The sequence below is a fragment of the Gambusia affinis genome, linkage group LG11, assembly GCF_019740435.1.
Source record: "Gambusia affinis linkage group LG11, SWU_Gaff_1.0, whole genome shotgun sequence".
Taxonomy (NCBI): domain Eukaryota; kingdom Metazoa; phylum Chordata; class Actinopteri; order Cyprinodontiformes; family Poeciliidae; genus Gambusia; species Gambusia affinis.
Genome location: NC_057878.1, coordinates 10255936 through 10279274, shown reverse-complemented (window position 1 = coordinate 10279274; position 23339 = coordinate 10255936). Strand labels below are relative to the sequence as shown.

Below are 23339 nucleotides of genomic sequence, written 5' to 3'. Positions count from 1 at the left end.
CTAAGCCTCAATCTGGCCTCAACAGCTATAGAAGCAAATATTGCGTCAGCAATTACATTGTCTTAATATGAAAGAAAATGCCAAAGAAATAAATTAAACCCACGTACGCACACAAACACACACAAAGACAAAAAAGGGGGGAAGACAGATAAATCACAAGCATGGCATCAAGACACAGGTTAGACTACAGCAGCCACTGTGAGTCCATGCGCTCTGGGCCTTAAAGTCCTGGCATCTCCCTTTCCTGAAACATAAACATGGCTTGGAAACATATACATCTAAGCCCTGAGGCAGAGAGAGGAGATGAGAGGGGGGGAAAAAGAGAGAGGAAAGAAGGGAGGCAAAAAGAAGGAGTGTGCAGCGGTACAGAGTACAATAGGAGACAGAGCCTGTCAGAGACAGATGTGATAAGAAATGTAAAGAACTGACCTCCCAGTTAGCTGCAGGTTGGCTTATATTACTCTCCTCTCGTGATAAGACTTCCATCTAAGCAATTAGAATGGGGGGCTCAATATATCTGTCCAGCATTTCATCTTTTTTTTCTTTTCTTAAATGAATTTGTTTCTCCACATAATTCTTCACACATAAATAAGCAGCCACAGTCCCACATAATGACACAAAGTAAAGTGACTCAACAGGTCAATCAAATGTGCATCAAAGCCATCAGGTCATTTCTGAAGCAAACTGATAACAAATTAGAGAGAGAGAGAAAACAAATAGAGATGCACCAATCGGACTTTTCTAAGCCCGTACCGATTTTCGGGTTGCTTGAAGGTCTGACCTGCTGAAGAAGAACACTGCAGCCCCATTGTCAAGGTACTGGTCTTAGACTCAAGTGCAAATTTAAAGTGTCTCGCAAAAAGATTACTACCCTATTGTGTCACATTACAGGATTTGCTCATTAGTAAGTCCTCAATTTGATTTAGGTCTGAGCTTCATCTTGGCCATTCCAAACACACAAATATGCTCCGATATCTCATAGTTCTGGCCGTACATTCAGGGTCATTGTTTTGCTGGAAGATTAACCTCAAACAGATTTTCGGCCAGTAATTGGTTCCATCCATTCTCCCATTAATTCTAACCAGCTTTCCTGTGTCAGTTAGAATCAGCGTCCTACACCATGATGCTGCTGCCATCATATTTCACCACGGGGATGACGAGTTCAGGCTTGGTTTGCTCTAGTCGAGTTTTGCCCATTGATGTAAAACCCAAGAAGATGCAGTTCAGTTTGTGCATCCTTACAAAATTGTAAATAATATTAAAAAAAAGAAGTTTAAGAGTTGGGGATGCTTTTGCATAGCACTACATGCATCAGTTTGATTTGTACTAAGCCTGAAAAAGTGCATTAAAGTGACCAATTGATTGGTGCATCTCTACATAGAACATTATCACAATTGGGAACACAAAATCAGTTTTGCCATCACTTTGTTTTCACATTCCCAGAAATGCAAAGTCTGATAGCTTTGTTGCAGTTGTGAATTAAAAAGCATGACACAGACAAAACCACGTTTTCTCGAATGCATTCGCGACATAGACAGACATGAGCAACCTATTAAGATATCTGCCTCAGAGCCAGTGGATAATAACAAAAATATTCTCTTTGTGTTTCTGAGCACATGAAACCCCAGAGACAACTCCTCAAAACATGTAACTTAATCTGTGTGCCTAGATAATAGTGGATGAGTTGGGATTTTACATTTATAGAGGTCATATGATGCATGTTAGGAGACGAGGCATGTCAACCAGCGGGGTGAGGAGGATTATGACCTTGGAGAGGCCAGGCAGGGCAGCTCAGGCCGACGAGAAGGTAGGATTAGGGGGGAGGGCTGTGATTGGCAGACGGGGGGCATGCAGAGAGCTTTAGAGCAGTGGTTCTCAAGCTTTTTATTATAAGTACCACTTCAGTAAATATTTAGGTTTCCAAGTATCACGCTACCGATGGGTATTTTTAAACTGCATTTTCAATCAACATTTCATTTTTGCTCAGAGGTTCTAACATCCCAATTTGTAGACAAATTGATAGAAAAGTCCCAAGACATGGCCATTCTTTGTGTGAAAGTCAAGTTTCTCACCTACCCAAACTGCTAATTTTAATAAGGCCGTCCAGCATTCAAACCTTGCTTTATTTGTACTTTTTGAGTATTTGTAGCTTATCAACTCTTTCTCACGATCTGTATTATGTTTCTTTTTGTTTTTGTGAACATATTGCTACGACATTTGAAAGAGCAAAATCACTGCGCCTGTACTGCTAATATCAGTTATCCTGATCACTGGGCAAATCAATTAGTAAATCATCTCAGATTCCAGGTTTTGACTTCAGAGGTAAATTAAACTGTGTAAGAAACCAGTTTGTTCACATTTACTAAATTAATACTATTTTTTTTTTTTTATCGGAGAACCATCAAAGACAGCCAAAGCACCACAATATCTACTTAGGCTACAGTTTGAGAACCACGGCTTTAAACGAGCCCCAAAAATGGCAGCTGTTGGTTGTTAAGCATCCTGCAAGAACCCTATGTCTCCTAAACTTGGGGTTAAGCGCAGCCAAAGGCGATGTGATCTTTGAGGTTGTCACGGTCATGCTCTGAATCCACTGTCTAGAGCACAGTCAGCACTACATGCTTTAGCCTAAAGGCAGTCACACAAGGAGAGGCACGTACGGAGTCACAAACACACACAGAGTAACCTTTACGATGGCTGCTCGGTAATCAACATACAAAAATGGCGGTCCTGTTTAAACTTTGAACCGACAATCCCTGAAAGAGTGCCTGAAATCAAGCCAATGATAAACTAAAGGGGAAGATCAAACCAGTGGCCAAGACAGTAGCTTGACTATTTATTCTCTACAGGGCCGTAAATGCAAAGTTTGCAAAGTTCATGCAAGGTTTGCTCAACAGGCAAAGGGAATAAAGGCAGTGGCCCTTGGATGTTTATTCTCGTGTGGTTATACATTCAAGTCTGAAATGTCTGGTCATGACATGACAACAACCCAATACAATCTGTGGTGTAAAGATAAACTTGTGGACTTACCTGCAGTGCTCTCTGCTCGCGGCTCAGTTTGCTAGAGTCAGCATACAGCTCTGTGGTGACACATTTAAAGCGGTCGCCAACGTAGCCAGAGGAGTTTGCGATCCGTTTGGCCAAGCTGGACCTACGAGAGTTTTTAGATGAAGCCTGGGTACCTTCGTCCTCCTCCTCTTCATCATCTCCCTCTGCTTGGGACTCCCCAAGATCAACAATATTGTCCTCTTTTTCAGCCTCTCTCTCACACTCCTTTACTGCATTTGTATTGTGCTGTGCAAGAGGAGCGCAGCTGCCCCCATCTCTTTTGTCCTTACCAGAGCTACGCTCCCCTGAGGTGCGGGCACAGCGTAAAGTGCTCTGATCTTGATCCCCAGGGTCTGGGCTGGGGCTACTTTCCTCTGTGCTCTCTTCTGCATCAGAGAGCTCTGGTCTGGTCTGGGATGTCCTTGATACCTCAACAAGACAGGGTGTTTCCTGGGGAATCTTTCCTTTCCCAAATAAAGCTTCTTGTTGCCCATCAGTGTTGTTCACCTTCAGGTTGGGGGTCTGTCCAGAGTGGCTTAGATGTGCTTGGAGTTTAGTCTCACTGTCAGTGTTTGTCAGGTTTTGACTGCTATGACATTCATTTTGGTTCCCCTTGTTGCTAGTCTCAGCAGAAGGATGTTTGTAGACTGTTGGGGTAGACTCGATATCTGTGTCTGAGTGTACAAGGTCAATGCAGACAATCTTTTCTCTGGACGCCGCAGATGAGGGGAGGTTTTTGCTTTGACTGCCACCCTGTCCTTGCACGCCTACCTCCCTATCATGCTTCATTTGGTTGCCTTCTCCTGTCTCTTTCCCAGCACTGTGATCTCTGTGGCTCCCGCCTTCTTCGACAGCTCCCCGTGGTCTGTCCTGTCCCCGGGGTTTTAGTGTTGCATCTGCCCTGTCTGTCAGTTTGCTGTCAGAGAGTGTCTGCATCAGCGGATGGGCCATCTCCTGTGAGTTATAAGTGAGGTATTCTGTGCCCGGACCAGCTGGGAGATTTGGGTAGGTTAAAGGGTGTTTTCCAGCTAAGTGGGTTGGGTAAAGACCGTTGTTGCCAAGCAGAACGGGGTTAGGGTACACTGGGCCTTTCCCTGAAATTGGGACGGAGTGTAGCGCCAAGCCATCAGGGATGGGGTACTGCAGATATCTGTTAGCATAAGCCAAGCTGTGGTTCAAATAAGCTTCACTTTGAGGAAGAAAAAGGTGGGGAGGAGGGTGACCATTTTCCATACATGGCCTCTTGTATGATGACAGGTCTGGAGTTGGTTCACTTCTCTTATTCGTCTGGGCAGACTTCTCTGTTCCCTCTCTGTGATGCGCTGACTGGCTGGGGCTGTGTTTTACCCATTCACCATTAGGTTTCGGGGAAAGAGCCCTGGAGCTGATCAAAGAGCAGCCAGAGTGTTGAGAGGAGGGAACACTGAGGTTGGGCTCTCCAATCCTTGGACAGGACGAGCTTCGCTGCTGAGGGAGAACCCTCTCTAGGCCCTTATTCTTGATGACAGAGGGTGAGGCGCCTTTGGCTTGTGAAAGGCCCAGGTCTGCATTTGACCTCGGAGAGGGTGGCAAACCCGACGCGTGCTGTGCATGTGAGGGAGATGGGCTTGGTACAACCCATGATGAGTGTAAAGTGCTGATCATTTCTGGTCTCTCTGAGACCTTTGAAGAAGTGCTGCACACCACAGAATGAGGATGGGAGGAAGGGGAGAGGGATACATTTTCATTTAGAAGCTCTCGACCGGAGGGAAGTCCATAACGGGTGCCAGATGACACAGAGTCCATCTTAACTGAGAAACCATTGGCAGGGAGCCCATACTCAATTATTCTTCCTGACAAATCCAGAGGCTTCTCTGCAGAGTCTTTGGTTGGTTGAGATTGGTTACCTGGCCTCTCAAAACTGACTAATGAAGGAGACCTGCTGCGTACTTTTTCCACTCCTGCACCTCTGTTCTCAGAGGTCCCATCTCGTGACCTGGGTTTGTGGGGGCTGGGTCTGGCAGAGGAGGCCTGCTCTGATGCCATGCTGCTAATAGAAAAAGGGTGAGCAATGGACTGCGTAGAGGCAGAGGATGCAGATATTGAAGCTGCAGAAGAGACGGATGGTTGTCCTATTCTGGCAACTGGCCTTTGCAAATCCAGTGCTTTGTCAAGGAGAGCAGGCAGAGGGGGAGGCTGGGGGAGGCGGGAGGACATGTGTGAAGAATCAGCAGGCAGACTATTATTCCCGACAGTGGTGCCACTGGTGCTGGTACTACTGGTGCTATTGTTGGTTGTGCCCTTCCTGGACGGAGGTCTGCTTGGTCTGCTGCTCCTGCTCGGAGAACGCTCTCTTTCCATGGCTGCCTGATGGTGCTGAGGATGAGGAGAGGGTTGATGAAGCTGCTGTGAAAACGGAGATGTAACACCGAGCCCTTTGTCTTGGCAGTGTACCAGCGAAGTGGGGGTCACTGTGACCGCAGGAATCCTCATGGGAGGGGCCACCAGAGGAGAAGAAATGGGAGACGGAGGGTAGGGAGGCATATAGTAGAGCCTCTCAGCAACAGAAACAGCTGCAGCAGATGTAACATTGACCCCCTGGGCTGCACACAGGGGCGGGTAGGGCAGATGCTGGGGAAGGTAAGGGCTGGGTTGGGTGAGCAGGGAGGCTTTGTATATGTTCAAAGCAGCATACTTGGATGTGTCCATAAAGGAATACATGCCTGCTTCCGGGTATGGGCTCAGCAAAGGCATGCGGAGGTAGCTGCCACCCGCCCCAGCCAGCCCCAGCTCTGACACTTTTTCTCCGGGCCCTATTCGCCGTTCCAAGCCAAGGCCCTCAGCACCAGTAACCAGCACAGGCTTGTGAAGGCTTGGATGGCTGCCCTTGTAGAGACTCTGGTAACCATTTGCGGGCTTACGACTGTCCAGAGGGCTGTCGGGTTTGTAAATTAGCTCTGGGAGACCATCCCTACTGTAGGCGAGTGGGAGGGTGGGTGTCTCTCTGCTCTTCTCCGCTGGGAGGGTCCTGATCCCTGGGTATACGACCCCACCATGGAGACGGAGGCTGTCGTGTATCAGAGTGCTTCGGTCAAGCCCCATCGCAGCCAGGGGCGTCAACCTTGCATCCACCTGAAAGAAAGAAAAAAATGTATTTAGTTGAGTTTAATCACTTACAGCTACTATTTAGTGAAATGTTTTTATTCCATTAACTTATGTACCTTAATCACAGTTGTAATGAAGTATGTTTTTCAATGTAGGATTTCCTAAAATACTCAGGACTAATGCTAATCCTGCTATTTGTATTTGGGAGGAGAATGGAGTCCACCACCTAGCATCAGTAAGCGCTACCGGCAACCAGTGACTTTTGAGAGATTTCAACATAGATTCAGACGCTTTAAGTCCAATTCCAGGCATTTCCTTGTTCTCTTCAGAAATAGATTTCATTTTTAGGACACAAATGTTTGAGGTTACACATTTACAAATTTTGAAGTCCATGCAATGCTATGTCAAAAAGCTCAAATGTTTTCCTGCAGCTGTACAGTAAACACCTCAGAATAAAATAATGTGATTAAAAACACAAATAAGGAAGAAAAACAAGAAAAAAATTGGGATGTAGGAAATGAACTCTGATCTGATTCTTTATGCCTTTTGTGGTGTCACCAGAGGCATATGCTTGCTTTTATGAGGGCAGATTTTACATTATAATAAATACATACTGTAAATACTGACTATGACGTGTTTTAAAAATGACTTACTATATTTAATGTGAATATGATTCATTTAATTTAGCAAATCTGGCTGGTACCTTTAAATATAAAAAAGGATTAAAATATGACAGTTGTTTTTCGGCTTTTTTGTTTTTACATGCGGTCCATTCAGACTTTAACCAACCGACCTTAACCATGTATTTTGTTCTCAAAGCGACAAATGACAACCACAGGAACTTACCATATTTTGTGTGATGTCGTTTCCTCGTCTTAGTGCCAGGTTAGTTTGTGTCTCAGCATCGACATCACGAACAGATGTTGCCCTGTGGAGATGAGCAAACAGTTAGCAGTCAGCGCCTTGGCTCTGCCACATGAACACACTGCAGACGCAATTCCATGACACCGCCACTTAAATTTCATGAAATCTCAAGCAGACAGCGTGTTGTACTTGAGCGCCATTCCAAAAACAGTGAAACATGACGGGGTGAAAACGCAAAGCGGACAGCCACAATAGCTCTGCCCCCTCCCATCCATCAACACCCCTTCATCCTTATAGCACCCCCCTATCCACCCCCACACCTCCTCTCACCGTCCCCCAAGCGCGGCTTGCTAGCCGAGCCCTGTGGGGCCACGTCTCTTCAGTCACGTCCCCTTACACACACCGGTTTCTCTGTGCCCTCTTTGACCTGCTCCCTCGGCTGCCTCAGCCAGCAGAGCGAGGGAAGATTATGCATCGCAGAGCACTTCGGCTGGAGCCCATTTACCACCCGCCAACACAGAGCCTCAGATCAACAATACCCTCGCACCAGAACACGCACGGAGGTAGAGCGTGTAGGAGAAAAGAAGCCACATATAGAGGGGAATAAACTCAGGCTGAAACAACATAGCGAGAAAACAGGAGAGGATTTAAGTGAAAAGACTTTTGTTAAAAAAAAAACAACAAAAAAAACAAATTGCATGCGAAGAAGAAAAGAAACCCATCAAGGAGCAAATAAATGTCCCTGAATCCTGAAGTGTTTGTATAAGTTTGAGTTTCTTGTCAGACACTTCAGTGTAGGAGTATTATTATATGTTCTGAAATAAGTCCAGAGAAAAATCGATTAAATATTTCAACATATTTCTGAAATAAGTTCCACAACTGGCTCCCTGAATCTCTGATTTCACTCACACAATTTAGATTTGCACAGTCTGAAAGACTGCAGTGGAAGGATTCCCTTTTCCTGTATTTGCATTGATGTGGTAATATAAACAAACACTTGCTAAAAGGTGTCCTTGTAAGTTGATTACAAGACGACGCGTTTTCATGGGGGAGCAAACTGAAGATTGGGGGTTGGGACAGATCAGTGGCAGTTCTCTCCTCAAACCCCAATCCATTTTTACTTGTTATGCCTCCAATATCTGTGCACTTTAGCAATGCACTAATCAAGCTTTTACTGGCCAATGCTAACTTCCATAATACTCGGGGCTCTGACCCGAAAGATCTGATTTTTACTTGAAGAACTGTAAGAGATAAAAGATTGGGGAAATATGAAGGCAGCTTTGAAAAGACCCAAAAGGACGCAATTCCAAGATGCTGCTGTTGGTCGATGCGTTAATAGAGTGAGCATCTGGGAGACCTTACTTTCAATGGATTCAATTAATGGGAACAAAATCTACCTTAAAAAGATATTTTTTTGTAAATGACCATCATTTTATCTGGCCTACACATTTAATTAATCTGCTAAAAAAAAAAAAATTTTTTAAAGTACAGATTTGTTTGATTTCAGGTTAATCTCAGCTGCTAAATCTGTTGCCGCCCTGGGCAGTGAGCCATACTTCCAACTTTAAAAAAGAAAGAAAAAAAAGCCACCAGTGGAAAAGACAGCAATTAGTTACTCTTAAATCTGCTAAGTGACAAAACCGCAGGATTACGGAACAGTTATGAGCCTTTAAGTGACATCTTCACACTCTCGGTAGTTTGCCAAATTTCTACGGGCTTCATCAAAACAGCAGCGAGGAGATCTGAAAGTACAGCTCCCCCTGAGCTAAAAGTCTGAACGCTACCTTCAGTATGTGGGTATTTCTGCAAGGCAGTCCGGTTGGAAGAGCCTCCACGGGAGCAAAGTGAGAGGCAGCAATTGCTTTAAATAGAAAGAGTGAGCCTTCCGCGGAGCTCTCCGGAGCTGAGAGCAGCAGAGAAGCTCGGCTCCTCGATCATCGCGGTGAAACGCCTCGCTGCCGCGCCGCTGGCACACCACTTTTTTTATTGCGGTGACCCGGAGCACATTAATCAGCCTGCCGAGAGAGAGAGAGAGAGACAGAGAGAGAGAGAGAGGCCCCCCCTCCCTCCTCCTCTTCTTCCTCCTCCGCTTCTACATTCCCACCCCCTCCTTCTCCTCACCCAGCAGCTCTGGTCGGTCCGTTCTGCTTCAACAACATCCGCATCTGACGGAACCGAAACGGAGCTGTGCGCGAGGGCGTGCGTGACTTTTTCTGGCGCGGGATGAACGTGTGCGCGGGGCCACGTGTGCGTTTCGGCTCCGTTCCGAAAGCGCAGACGCTGTTGAGAAATCACCTCTCTCTCTCTCCCTCTCTCTCTCTCTCTCTCTCTCCAGTTTCCTGTGCTGCGTGCGTGAAGCGTCACATGCACACACTTTCTCTCTGTGTCTGAGTCTGGCAGGCAACGGCTCCTCGTGCGCTGACAAGTCTGCGCAGAACACCAGGAATCAATCAAAATCTAAACTAAACCTTCAGCCATTCACCTATTTTGTTCCTTCTTTCGTTTTAGCGAAGCTGTGATTTAAAAAAAAATAAAAATAACAATAATAATAATTAAAAGCACAGAACAATAAAAATATTACTCAGGAGGGGAGGGAAAAACTTCCTGGTTTCATCTGTTTCATTTCCGACTGTGACATTCTTTGCAGCTACGTCTCCTGCGCTGACAAATGGTGATCTAACGTCTATAACGTGTTAATATACATGGTTTCAAAATGGAAAGCTGCAGGCCTCAAGGCTTTGGGTCAGTTTGTTCCTTTCGTGCCAGCCGCATACCGTGTCAAGCCTGTAAATAAACTGCGTTGTCGTGTAACTTTTGTGTATGGGTTTGTACTTCTTAGTGTTTACCCCCGACAAGTTACAAGTTACACTGATTTTAAATTATAAAGAGGCTCATTTATCACATATTTTTAATTTCACAGTACCCTGCTTTCTTTTATCTTGATTTTTGATCTCGATTTAGAGCATTTATGGAATATGGCAGACTGGATCGCCTGATCAAACCAAAATAAGCGACTTCCTGATTTCCTGTCTTATTTATTGGAGTCCTAAGCCCGCATTTCTTATCATAATCCTTAATCAAGGCAGCTAGAAAATGACCCGTGGTGCTACAATGGTGTTCCTGTTGTGAACGGCACCATTTAGTAGTTACCCCACACTTTCAATATCCAAACTGACACTTTGCTGTTTTATCACGTCCTACTTCCAATTCTTACCTGTAAACAAACGTGGACCATAGAATTTGTATTAAATATTCATTTCAATGAAGTATTTCCTCGAACTCTTGACATAAATTATCATAAAAATGCTCAAACGTCGTGCATAATTCAATGTAATTGTATAATAGCTACTTAAAAACCTCCTAGATGACTCTTATTACCCTCATCAAACTAAAATAACTAGTCCTCTTATTGGTGCCTTTTTTTTGAGTGGTGGCGACATTTCTTACGATGAACTAAAAGATTTACATACATCGTCATGATTAACTACAAAGAAAAATTAAGTGATCTTAAGTAATGTCCTATTTAACCCAAACTTTGAGCAAAGAACAAATTTAACAGAGAATTCGCAACACAAGCGTGTTTTTTGTTGTTGTTGTTGTTGTTGTTTGTTTTTTTTGTTTTTTAATTAACCACCAACCTGAAATGTAAGGCATTTTTTATTTAAAATGTCCAACTTATTTTGTCGATCATTTGACCGACGCTGGTTTTGTCGGGAAATATTGACGCTCTAACATTCACATCAATAATGTGGAGCCTGTAAAGGCAGCGAAAGAGAGGGAGCTGCGGGCCTGCAGAGGGTGTCAAATATCAAACGGGCCTGCAGTTAGAAGCCAGTGAGTCTGGTGGCTGAGGATTTTTCTGGGTCCAAATCCGAACATAATACCGCGCCACGAGTGGAGCGGACGGGGAGGAAGGAGCGACCTGAGATGAAGGGGTGGGATGGGTGGGGGGGATGAGGAGCGAGGAAAAGGGAGCGCGTCGACGCCCATCCCTGCGGCTAAGAATAGTTTGGGGCAACAAACAACTCCCGAGGGCCAACCAATCCGTCACTGCACGGCCGGCAGCAGCATGCAGCAACAGCGGGAGGAGGAGGCGGCGGTTTGGAGGAAGTAACTGTGCAACTGCAGCATTCACCAGCCTTTATGGACGTAATTAGGTTCGGATTTCTACGCTGATTCTCGTTAAAAACGAAAAGTTCAAAACTGACAGATTAAAAGTAAGAAAGAATAATAATTTAAAAAAACCACAATGCTTATTTTTCTTTGTCTCTTCCTTCTGGTGACAGCGCCTTGAACTCTCAGTGACCCGCGGTGTGGAAACAAAAACAAACACCGGGCTCCGCTTATCGTCTCCTCCTGCATGGCTGAGGCCCTTTGTGTGTCCCCTGCGCAACGCGCGCGCGCGCACGCACGGAGCTCATGCGTGCGATCCACAATTTAGAGCCTTATTTATCTTTATACTGGCGGATCTGATCGCCAAGTGGAATGCATAAGCGGAGTAAAATAAGCAGCAAACGAGCAGCGTTTGCCGTGTCCTGTTTTAAAGCTCGTTAGAATAACGGCAGACCGGGAAATGTAGGTCTAACTGCGCGCGCCCTCTCGCTCTTTGTCCTTGGAGCGCTGCCAGCAGGCTCTCTGAAGCGCAGAGCTCCGATCAGCTCTGAAAAAAAAAGCACTGTGACGCAGGATAATCTCCGCAGCGACGAGGGTGGGGTGAGGATAAACATGGATTAAACGCGAGCACGCCCGCGCGAGCGCACACACGCATGCACGCACACACACACACACACACACACACACACACACACACACACACACACAAGAGAGAAAAGGGAAACTCGCGTACGTCGCTGCAGGTGAACAAAACGGAAAGCGGTGGGGAACAAATCTGAGGAAAATACAACACGAGCGAGGGGCAGAAGTGCTGCCTGGCTGCAAACTACCCTCCGCCTCGGGCCACACTCTCACCAGCACCGACACCCAGCATCATAATGAGCAAAAAGCTCAGGCTCACAGAACGCCGGCACAATTTTAATTGTTATTGATTATCAGGCTGACGCGTGCCAAATGGTCCGACTGATCGTCACAATGAAGACCCTGTGAAAAGTTGACAAGCTGTTTCTCATTTTAGATGGGAGCTCAAAGAGGCCAAAAAAAGGGGGGATGATGGGGGGGTTGGCTGGAGCGCGTCCACACCTCACACACGCGCGCGCACCACGCACGGAGAGGGAGAAGCTGGAGGGAGATGGCGGCGGGACTTCAACTGTCACATTATTAGCGAGCGAGTTGTAAACAAGTGAGGGAGGCCGCTTGCATGCGTCCTCCCCGGAGCCTGCTACACAGCCGCATGCAAGTCGGTGCTCGGTTCAATCCCTACCCCTCGGCGTCACGGTCGACAACAACGGAGACATTGTGCGCTCCCCCGTCGCACCGCCTCCACCCCTGGTGCTGTCACAGGGGCCCGGGTGGCGGCCACTGAACTGGCTCTATTCATCGCGGGCCAAATGGGGGACTAAATGGCTCTTTATGCCACCAAAGGACACGATTGTAATAGAGATGCGCATGCACAAGTCGTCCGGCATTTACCGGAGCTTGTTTGACGCTTTTATTTTTCAGAAGCTGCGGCCTCACTGTCATGATATGCTACAGGAACAATAGTTCCATATGACATCCGACATATATTAAACAAGGTGGCAGATGACTACTTTCTAAACAGAAAGGGTCAATCTATTCAGGAAACAGACTAGTTTTCTGGGTCCTTTTAAGTAAAGGAAACAGTTATAAAAGTCATTATCAGGGCTTCTCCAGAACCTTTTCTGGAGACGGTTTGTCATGGGAGGTGGCCAGACCTTTCTAACAGGAGGGACATTTCCCCACGTTGTATCGCCAGTCATCACAGAAGTAATTTACATAAGTAGCTTGGTTGTTCAAAACGTGAAAATCATAGTTCAGGGCAGACACATTCAAAAAACACTACCTCTCTGACAGAGCTGTTTTCAGAGGTTTTCTACTCTGGTTCTTGTAGCGGAAACAACAGAGCAAATACAAACAAAACAAAAAAAAAAAACCTGCCCTATATTTTGGAAAAAGTTCCTGCGTTGGACACGCACCTTAAAAGGTTTGGGGTGATCAGGATCAGAGAGGGAGAAACGTTCAGGGTAGCTTTACTGTTGGTTGAAACAATAAATTAAACCCCCGCACACCGTATTTCTGATGCTCAAGCCAAAAAACATGTAAACTTGATAAATTCTCAAGTGAACCCTATTGGTTGCCTATTGACTCCGTGGTACAAAAAGCCCCCAGAACGGCGGGTCAAAAGCTTTGCAGCCAACATGAACTGCAGCCAAACGGCAGATAGCACATTCCTGCTTTGAAGGCTACGTGGTGCAATAAACTCCTCTGGCTACCTCCCCACTGCGCTGCCAAAAAAAAAAAAAAAAAAAAAAAAAAAAAATCCGTGGGGTTTCGTCAGCGATGCCCGAGGCACTGAGGTCTAAAAACAAACCAGGAGCCTTGATCAAGACTGTGCCTGCACGGGCTTCAGAGGAGGGGAGGTATGCATGTCATCAGCGCTCTTCTGCCAAATCAATCTTCCGATAGGCCACAGCGAGGCCGGTGAAGCCGAGCGCAATCTTAGGGGGAGGTTTAGGTTTTCTCTTTACAGCCTTTGTAGTCTCCTCACATCCAATCCCTGCAGCTGGCATTTCTCAACAACAACAACAACAACAACAACAACAACAACAACAACAACAACAACAACAACAAATCTTCCTTCTGGTGTCAGGATTAAGAAGGGAAAAACTTAACATTTTGAAGGTCGACTTAAATTGACAGACACGGACAGATTTGTTGGCAGTGGCGCCTTTGAGAGACGTGTTTAGGGGCCCGTTGAAAAATCCAACCTTTAATTTAAGCACGTTCGTTCATTTACAATTGGCTTTTAACAAAGGTTAACGGTGGCACAAAGCAATCTCTTTAAATATAAGTTTAACCAAAATCCTGCATTGCATGTCTAATCTTTTGAGTAGATCAGTTTCTTCTAACTTCTTCTGATTAGTAATAAAGGACTTGTCGTTACTTTGGAGTATAAAATAACGACAGTGTGTATGGAGCACAGTAGCAAAAAGCCAGGTAGAAAACATCTCCAAACCTAATCCATCCAGACTCACGGCATTTTGAAGAGGCCTTTATTTTCGTCCTACCATCACAAACGGGAACATTCGGTGTGCTAAGCTCAACTTTAACTGCAACCACGTGTTTCAGTAATGAGAGAAATAAGAAAACAAACAGCAAACACTTCCGCACTTTATTTATGCATAGGAGAGGATCTGTGATGCTGTGGGGTTGCTTCTCTCCCAAAGGCCACTAGGAATCTTGTTGGAGTTCAAAGCACCAAGAACTCTTTGAAGTACCGGGACGTTTTAAAATACAAACCAGCAGGCATCCGCTAGAAAAGTGAAAATATGTTTCACTGGGTCACTATGATCCGAAGAAGATGAAATGGCTCAGAATGCACAGGATCAGCCTTCCTCCATGTCCGCTCCGACAGCAAAGACTAAATGCTGTTCTACTGGCAGAAACATGGCACAGAAATTCAGGCAGTAAAACCTGAATTCATCTTAAGGCTTTTGTTATAACGCATTCATACGGGGTGGTGGTGGCGGGGGAGGGGTAGGGGGGTAGGGAGGTGACAAAAAAATTCATGCGCGTCTGTATTTTCTGATCTGAAAATGCCACAGAGCCGCTGTGTTCGCGAATAATGCGCTCTGGCTCCCTGCTCCCAGTGCGGTGGGTGAAAACAGCAGCGCTGGGGGCCCCGACACATCTCTGCGGGGAAGTGACCCGTGCGCTCCAGACCTCGTCGAAACAAAAAGCTTTGTGGAGCGCCGAGGGAGGGAGGGAGGGAAGAGGAGGGAGATTGAGGGCTTTGTGTGGGGGAGGAAGGAAGGAGGCAGAGGGGGGAAGAGGAGGGGTGGGGGGGAGTGGGGGGGCTTCTCCTGTTTCATCGCCAAGTCCCGGGAGACCAACACGGAGCATAGCTTCAATCAAACCGTGACGTCTCCTCCGGGAGCAGCGCAGCGCCTGGAAAACCGATCTCACCGCGGCTCTCTGTCGCGCCTCAGCTTTTGTTCACACGCATCTCGACTCGGCAGCGCAGCGCGGCACAGCGCAGCGCAGCGCCGGCAGCGACGAGACTGTTGTTTTATATCCAAGCGTGAGTGAAGGAGAAGAGAGAAGCACGGCAACGAAAAAAAAAAAAAAAAAAAAAGAAAGAAAGAAAAACAAGCCTCCTAACTCCGTCTGGATATAAAACAGAACATCGGTTGTTCTTTTAAACTAATTTATTCCCCCCCCCCCCCCCCCACCTCCCACCCTCCCGCCCACCCATTCTAACACAATGGGTTTGATAAGCAAAAAGCCGTTCCGTGATTGTATCGACGCACTCTCCCCGCGCGTAATTTTCCCCCCGCCGTGGTCCCTATTGATCCCAGATTAGAAAAAACGGGGACAAACAGGAGGCTAATGGGTTTAGAATGGAGGCGGTGTGGTTGTTCCCATTCTCTTTAACGCAGCAGGTCCTCGCGGAGCACCACGCTGACACAACCACAGTCACACATCACTCACCATGACAATGAGCCCTCGCTCCCACACCCAGCAGCAGGAGCCGAGCTGGAACTGCCTTCAGGTGATTTTTATCCCCCCTCCCCTCCCCTCAACCATGCAAATCCAACAAGCTGCTTGGAAACTGCGTCCTCCCTTTTTCTGAATTTCCCCCAAATCCATTAAGACGAGGTCCCAACGAAGCTAAACTTTGAGGATACCGACAGGTGAGCACGATCCGTGAGGATTCCTTGTCATCCGAATTAGAACCAAATGAAACCCGACGAACGTCTATCTGTGTAGTCAAAGTCACCGGCTGGTGCAGCTCCCCGAACGCGTGGAAGGGAAGAGAAATAAAAATGATATAGGAAGTAAAACAGCCCTCCCCGTCTGTGCTCCAACACCTGGAGAACAGATCAGTCCCCGCGCCGACTTTCACAGCGCGCTCAGTGGAAAAATGACGCGCAAAACAGTCCGACGGGGCCGCGCTAAAAATAAACTCGGCCCACACAAAATGTGAAGAGTTGTGCTTTGGGGCGTCCACAGCGTGAGCCCGTGTGAGTTGTTTGTTTGTTTGTTTGTTTGTTTGTTTGTTTGTTTGTTTGTTTGTTTGTTTGTTTGTTTGTTTATTTATTTATTTATTTATTTATTTATTTATTTATTTATTTATTTATTTATTTATTTATTTATTTATTTATTTATTTATTTATTTATTTATTTATTTATTTATTTAAGGTTTGCTCAAATGGAAGGTGACTTAAGATGCGCTTTTGTGATGGAAAACTGATAATTGGGGCAGCTTCACGCAAGTCAACCAGAGTTCCAATGAAAGTGGAATGAAGCGTGTTCTTTGTTTTACCGCGAAATTCCAGGGTTCCCCGGTGACGTTCACGTCGCCAATGAAACATACAGTCGGATCGCGAACTTTTATGTCCACTAACAAAACTGAGTGTGCGATAAAAGTATGGATTTGTAAGCCGGGGTTGCACAAAATGCAAGGAAATTTAAAAGCGAAATGGGGGGGAAGGGGACGAACTAAAAACCTAAATTCCGATTTGGGTGCAGCTGGGCTGATGACGTCATGTGAGGCGCAAGAGGTGAGCTGGAAGGAAAGAGGTAAACATCAGGGCAGACTGGAAAACAGATTTCGACACAGGATTTGAGACCGGATCTTTTCCGATATGCGCCCCGCCGCTCCTGAAAATCCTCTCTTTGCTTCACTGCTGCCAACTTATCCTGAAATTCAAACGTGCGGGGTACAAGTACACACCCCTGACGGGGGAAGACGAGCAAAACGAGAAAAACAACTGTTGTACCTAAAGTGATATCATCAAGGGCACGTTTAGTATGTTTTTTGTTGTTGTTTTTTTTTTATTTTTTTTATCTTGATTAAACACTGATTTACATCTAAAATAAATAGAAAGGTCCGGTGGTGGCACGTTCTATAGGCGACGAACTACGTGTAGAGTCCGTTTGATTGGTTTTTACTGAAAAGTCTGGGTTGGTAGGTTTGAGACCGCGGTTTAATCCGAACACAACAAAGCTCTCTTTCTGCATCAAAGCCCACTGAAGTAGCCTCCACCCCCCACTATTTAATCCCCCCCGCCCACCCCCCCCCACACACACACTGCCGCTACCCCCCTCCCCCTTTTCTCTCTGCTCCTTGGAAACGTCCCATAAACGCGAGGTCCTGATCCTGCTCCAATCTGTTCGCGCGTTATACGCGCGATGTTCTATACAGCCTCTGCGGTCTAATCTGCGCAGATTGGCCGCCGGGAAGGATGAAGGGGTATTTCTGTCGCTGCTAAAATCAGTCAGCGAGCTGAAGCCAGCCATTATGGGAGCGCATCGATCTCCCTGTGAGGAGAGGAGAGCAGAGCGTCCCCTTAATTAGTGGACCGGGACTCCGATCCTAAAAGAAACATAAAAAAAATAAATAAATAAAAAAAAAAAAATAAAAAAAAGATCCCCTGCTTAAAGGTATCGTCGGAAAGCAGTCTGCGTCGCCTGGAGATGAGCTTTAAACTCTCAGTTTGGAACGCAGCCAACAAGCCCTGCGGCTCTTATTTCAATTAAACTGCAACTTCAGGCTGCAAGATGCGCTCCATGGTGACAAAAAAAAAAAAAAAAAAAAAAAAAAAAAAGGATAATTTAAAACGAGACTGGTGTGGAAACAACGCGAAACTCACCAAGCAATTAGGGAAATTATAGTGGCAGTGATAAATGGCTGTTTGGAAAGTAGGTTGTTTGGATATAAAGCGTAAGAGGAACCGCGCATCGGAGCTCCGGGGATCCTGTGGAGAATGTAGGGGGGAGGGGGGGAGGGAGGGGGTGTCCATTAATTCTCCACGCAGGGCGAGATTGCGTGCGGGAAAGGAGGGGAAGAGAAACAACACGCTGCAGCGCAAAGTCAGACCCGAGAACACCTGCGAGACACGCTGAGAGGAAACGGGGGCCGGGAGAGGGGGGGGGAGGGGGGTGGGGGGGGGGTGGCACGCAGCCAGAGCGGTTTCCATCAACTTATATAGACAGGAAGGTGAGCGGTCCACAACCACACACGCCTCACACTACCTCTGGGACTGATGAGGGTTCGATCTGTCCAAACAAAGTCCCCATCCCCCCTCTACCCCTTTTAACCTCACCCCCACCCCCAACACCTCCACGCCGTGCGCTGACAGCAGCAGCGGCAGCAGGGGCAGCAGGGGCAGCGGGGGCAGCAGGGGCGCACACGCCGCGGGGGATGCCCTCCAACTGAACCGGACTGTCTCATCGGAGCGGCGCTCGCGCTGCCTTTGGTACAGGGCGAGGCTGGATTCCTATAACCTTGTTTAGCGCAGAAGCTCCGTGTGCGCGCACGAGCACTCGCACCAGCCCCTCGCAGGCAAACTCTCTCTCTCTCTCTCTCTCTCTCTCTCTCTCTCTCTCACACACACACACACACACACACAAATACAGAGACACGAACACACAACGGGGTGCGAAAAGCCCGAGCAGGCACCGCCGCCACCAACACCAAACAAGGACGGCGCCACTTTCAAGTTCGCTAATCTCTGGGACGTCCTTCTCACCTCCGTCCGGCTGACAGCACGCTGGGAGCTCAAGCTGTATGTGTGTGTGTGTGTGGGTGGGTGTGTGCGCGCGCGCGCGTTGTTTATCAACCACATGCCGCTGCCCCGCCGAAACGCACAAAGACCACCCTATGCGCTATTCTTAGAAGTGGTCCGATCCTCTCCCACAGTCCCTGCGCACATCATCGCGATCAGCAGCCAGTCTGGGTTTTTTTTTTGTTTTTGTTTTTGTTGTTGTTTGTTTGTTTTGTTTTATTTCATTTTTTCTTCCCATGAAAATCACACTGAAGCATATAAAACAGCCAAAACAGTTACGGGAACAATTATAAGAAGAGCGGAGCACGTTTATTCTTTCTTTCTCTCTTTCTTTCTTTCTTCATTTCTGTCTATCTTTCTTTTTTCCGGGGCTCCGGAGAAAGGGGGATTTCACACATGGTGATGGGGAAATAAAACACATTCAGATTAGTCTTTTGTTTTCGGCTCACCTGTTTAAATGGTGCAAGTTCCGTAGAGTCCGATTCAAGTCTTTTGTCCTGTTTTTTTTCCCAGTGCGTGGACGTATACGTAGACTGGCCCCGGGTTACGGTCCTGTCTGCTGGAGACAGACGATCCCGACCAGGAGGAGGAAAAATAAAGAATAAAAAAAAAGTGTCTAACAGGTTATCCACTTGTCACGAAACGAGGCAAATCTTATAAATAAACCCCTCAATGTGTGTTCTATTGTCTACAGCCGACTCTCATCCTTTACTCTCTATTTCAAGCGGACTTTTTAGGAGCTTCCATAGAGCTACAAAAAGATCCTGCGCCGAAACAGAGAGACCGAGGGGGAAATCCTGAAAGAAAAAAAAATCCACAAAAGAGGATCCGACCAGTCAGAAAGAAAGAAAAAAACTGTTCGGTCCGAGCCGCTCAGAGGACACAGGTGGTGAGGTGAGGTTGGCGGAGAAATTAAATCAGCTCGTCCGTACCTCGCAGCAGCGCCATGTTGGGTCTGAACGGAGCACGCCGTGCTCGGAAAAAGCCCCTTTTCCTCCCGCTTTGCGTCGCTGCGCTCCGCTCCGCGCGTCCCCCACCCTCCCTGCTTCCAACAGCGGAATCCGTGCGACAAGAAGGCGGCTTCGGAGAGAATCTACCCCGTGTAGTTTCTCTTTTCTCTTTCCCCTTCTTCTTCTCCTTCTGTTTCTTGCTCCGACTCTCTTTTCGCTTCCAGAGTGGCAGAGAACAGCCCGTGTCGGGAGCCCCTCGGTTCGCACCGAGGACGCACACAGAGCTGTGTGATTACGGGGAGTGCCGCGCACACACACACACGCGCGCGCGCGTAAACACACACACACACACACACACACAGAAAGAGAGAGAGCGAGAGAGAATGGATGAACGCTGCCGAGACTGAGCGACTCGCTTCCACTCCCACTCGCGCAGACTCTACCCAGAAGGCCAGTCGGGAGACCGCAATTACCATAAGCCTCCAGCGCACGGCACTGGCTGCGCGCGCACACGGAGACACACGCAAACACTCGCTCGGAGAGAAGCACACACACCTAAGGCTCCGCTGAAAGTCCTAAAGAGCGCTCGGCTGCGTTTAAACACACATTAGGTGGCAAATGAGGCACGTGGATAATTTGATAGAAAATAGAACCTAAATATGAAAAACGAGATGAGGTTAGAAAGCAGCGTCAAATCTCGGTGGGGTTTTTTTCCTACGTTGGTATGATTTATTTATTTATTTATTTATTTATTTATTTATTTATTTATTTATTTATTTATTTATTTATTTATTTATTTATTTATTTATTTATTGGCTATGTGACAAATATATCTGGCCCGTGATTGTATGGAGCTCCAAGTAGGATTTAGTTTGGGGGTCCCTAATCTCAATTCACACAGCAGGCCCGTCTATTCTAATTAGGACGTCATCGACATGTTAATTAATTCCGGTAATTGAATTTAAAAAGTGAAATTAATACATGATATAGATTCGCTGCAGGAATACCCCCCCACCCCCCACCCCAAAAAAAAGAAAAAATGCAGTTTCTCAGAAAATGTAGATTACACCAATAATAACGTGATTTTTTATTTTGTATTTTGTATTGTTAAAAAGAAATGTGATGATTTGCCCTGTATATTTAAAAAGTTGTCTTTTCCTCTTACTGAACTCTACCCCCTCCTTCCCACCACATCCATGGAAATTTTAGTGAAAGGAATAAAATGTGGTAGATAAAGGTGAGCAAGCACATTTGGAAGTGAGACCCAAATTTTCAGACCGTGGACTGCAGCTGCACCTGGAGCTTCCATAAACGTGGAGAGTCTTCCCGTTTCATGAAGCTCGTCCTGAATCAGAGACAATGTGCCAAGAATGTCACCTGGACCGAGGTGAGAAAAGGACTGGACTGTCGTTCAGTGGACCACAGATGAAAGCAGGTTTTGCATTTCCTTTGAATTTAATTTGAAATCAATGCCAAGGACGAGTGGAGCGCCACAAGCTGCTTGAGTTCCAGCCGTGTCATCATCTCGATGTTGACCGGAACGTTTTAGAGCGCTTCGTGCCTCCCCCTGCTGACAAGTGTTATGGAGATGCTGATTTTATTTTTCCAGCAGAACTTGGCACCTGCCAGAAGTACTAGTACCTGCTATATTTGGCTGCGGTGTCGCTGTGCTCGAGTGAGCAGCACACACTGCTCTGACCTAAATCCTAGCAGAGAATCTATGGAGTATTGTCATGGGGAAGGTGAGAGGCACCAGAGCCAACAACGCCATTTAAAGATGGCGGAAGGCCGCCATCTTTAAATACCTGGGCAGCAAGCCATCAGGTCCATGCTACGCAGCACTGATGCAGTGACTCATGGAAAATAGTTTTGATGTAGACTGAGATTTCTTCATTCCAATATATTTTTTTTATTGTTTTTATTGTTTTCATGTAATATCCCAAATTCCTAAAATCTGAATTTTGGATTTTTGTTGGACTTAAAAACAATACTCATCTAGATTAACTTGAAATACATCACTCTGTATAGAATGAAGCTATGTAACGTTCAAATTTTGAACTGATTAACCAAAAATATAAGTTCTCTATATTGTAATGAATCCAGAAACAATAAATAGTAATTGTGAAAATAAGGTAATTTCTTCTACTGGCGATTGTGTCTGGATTATTATTATTATTAATTAGTTAGCAGTTACACAACACACACACACACACAAACGCACACACACACGCACACACGCACACACACACACACACACACTCACACAAGGCTGAAATGTTTAAACTATCAACATTCTGATTGTTCAATAATAAAATATGTAAAAGGAATGTTATGTTTTAAGCTGATACATCAGAACTTGAGTGCTCTTGGTTGCCCCCTGAAGGCCTGGAGGACATAAGCAGCAGATTTGTTCATGTATGCCTTAGGCTGGCCCTGCATATTCAACAAATTAGCAAAATTTCTTTATCGTCCAAGTAAATACAACAATATATACATATTTTTTTGTCTTTATCAGAACCTCAATGATCACAACAGAACTACTTAATGCCATCACAGATTTTAACCGTTCTTCACATTCAACCTTTTCAGCAGACACTTAGGGAATATATTTCAAATCAATTTCTGTTTACTTCTCTTGTTTGTTGTTTTTTTTTTCTTTGTTTGTTTGTTGTTGTTTTTTTTTCAAGCCTAAAGATATCTCTGTGAAACACTAGAGACACAGAGAGAGCGCGGGGGACTGAAGGGGGAGGCAGCTCAAGGCTGGGGCACATCTGTTAAAGCTCCCATGTCAAGCAAAGGAGGAGGAGGCTATGAATATCAAGCCTGAGGTGTGTGCATCATGTGCTTGCGTGTGTAGGGGTGCGTGTGTGTGTGTGTGTGTGTATGTAGGAGAAATTGAGGGGGGAGTGGTCGGGGGAGATTGGCGGGGTGGACATGCAAAAAGAAAGAAAGAAAGAAAGAAAGACGGCCGACAGACAGACAGACGTTGGAGGCAGACAGAAGCAGAGTAGGAGTACGAAGGAGCCTTGGCAATGGAAGGTCTGGCTGTATTTGCCGCAGCTGTTGAAAGTGGGAGTTAAACCAGACAGTCATACACAAATAAACACAAAGCTCATGGAGCACTCGCATATGGATGCGTTTAAAAAAAGCTAAGCTCATCTTGAAGGCCAAGTTGTCCAGAAGTTTGGATTAGGAGGCCGGTGGAAGTGGAGCGCAGGGCTTCCTCTCTCAGTGGAAATGTAGCAGGATGGGCGTCCGCCTGCCTCCAGAACAAAAGCTCCGCTTTCTTCCACAGCCCCCCTAACCCCCCACCCTCCGACCCCCATCAACCTCCACTCTGCAGAAAAACAGCACAGAGTTTCTGACACATGCAGATTTAAAGCAAAAACTCTCTAAAACCTAAACAAATCCAGGGTGAATTAGCGGGCATGTTTGCTCAACCCAGCTCCTCCCTCTCCTCACTTTTCATCAAGTGAGAGTCGCTCACTTTGACCACAGCTGCTAAACCACAACATAGAGAGAAAGAGCAGCCGTGTGTTATATACTCACACTGCCGGTCAACTTGCGTACAAAGGGCTTCGTTGAAGAAACTCCCATTAGCCTTACCTGATTATTCCAACTCTTTGAACTTCTGTACATTTTTAATTTCTCTGATAAACCAAGATGGAGTACAACATCTCTGAACCTG

The 23339-nt window shown here is 46.3% G+C and overlaps 1 protein-coding gene across 3 annotated transcripts in view; it reads right to left on the bottom strand.

Annotated features, from left to right (window-relative positions):
- Window positions 1–20062, bottom strand: part of bcor (BCL6 corepressor) — a 43027-nt gene extending 22965 nt beyond the window's left edge. The window contains exons 1-4 of one of the 3 annotated variants that reach the window (XM_044130649.1): window positions 19151–20062; window positions 6979–7060; window positions 3031–6159; window positions 430–486 (exon numbers count right to left, since the gene is read on the bottom strand). In XM_044130649.1, coding sequence (XP_043986584.1) covers window positions 430–486; window positions 3031–6159; window positions 6979–6981 — 3189 coding nt within the window. In that variant the 5' untranslated portion in view covers window positions 6982–7060; window positions 19151–20062. Of the gene's footprint in view, window positions 1–429; window positions 487–3030; window positions 6160–6978; window positions 7061–8780; window positions 8964–19150 lie in introns of those variants that run through there. The other 2 variants (XM_044130650.1, XM_044130652.1) reach the window with 2 other exon arrangements.
- Window positions 20063–23339: the final 3277 nt, after the last annotated feature.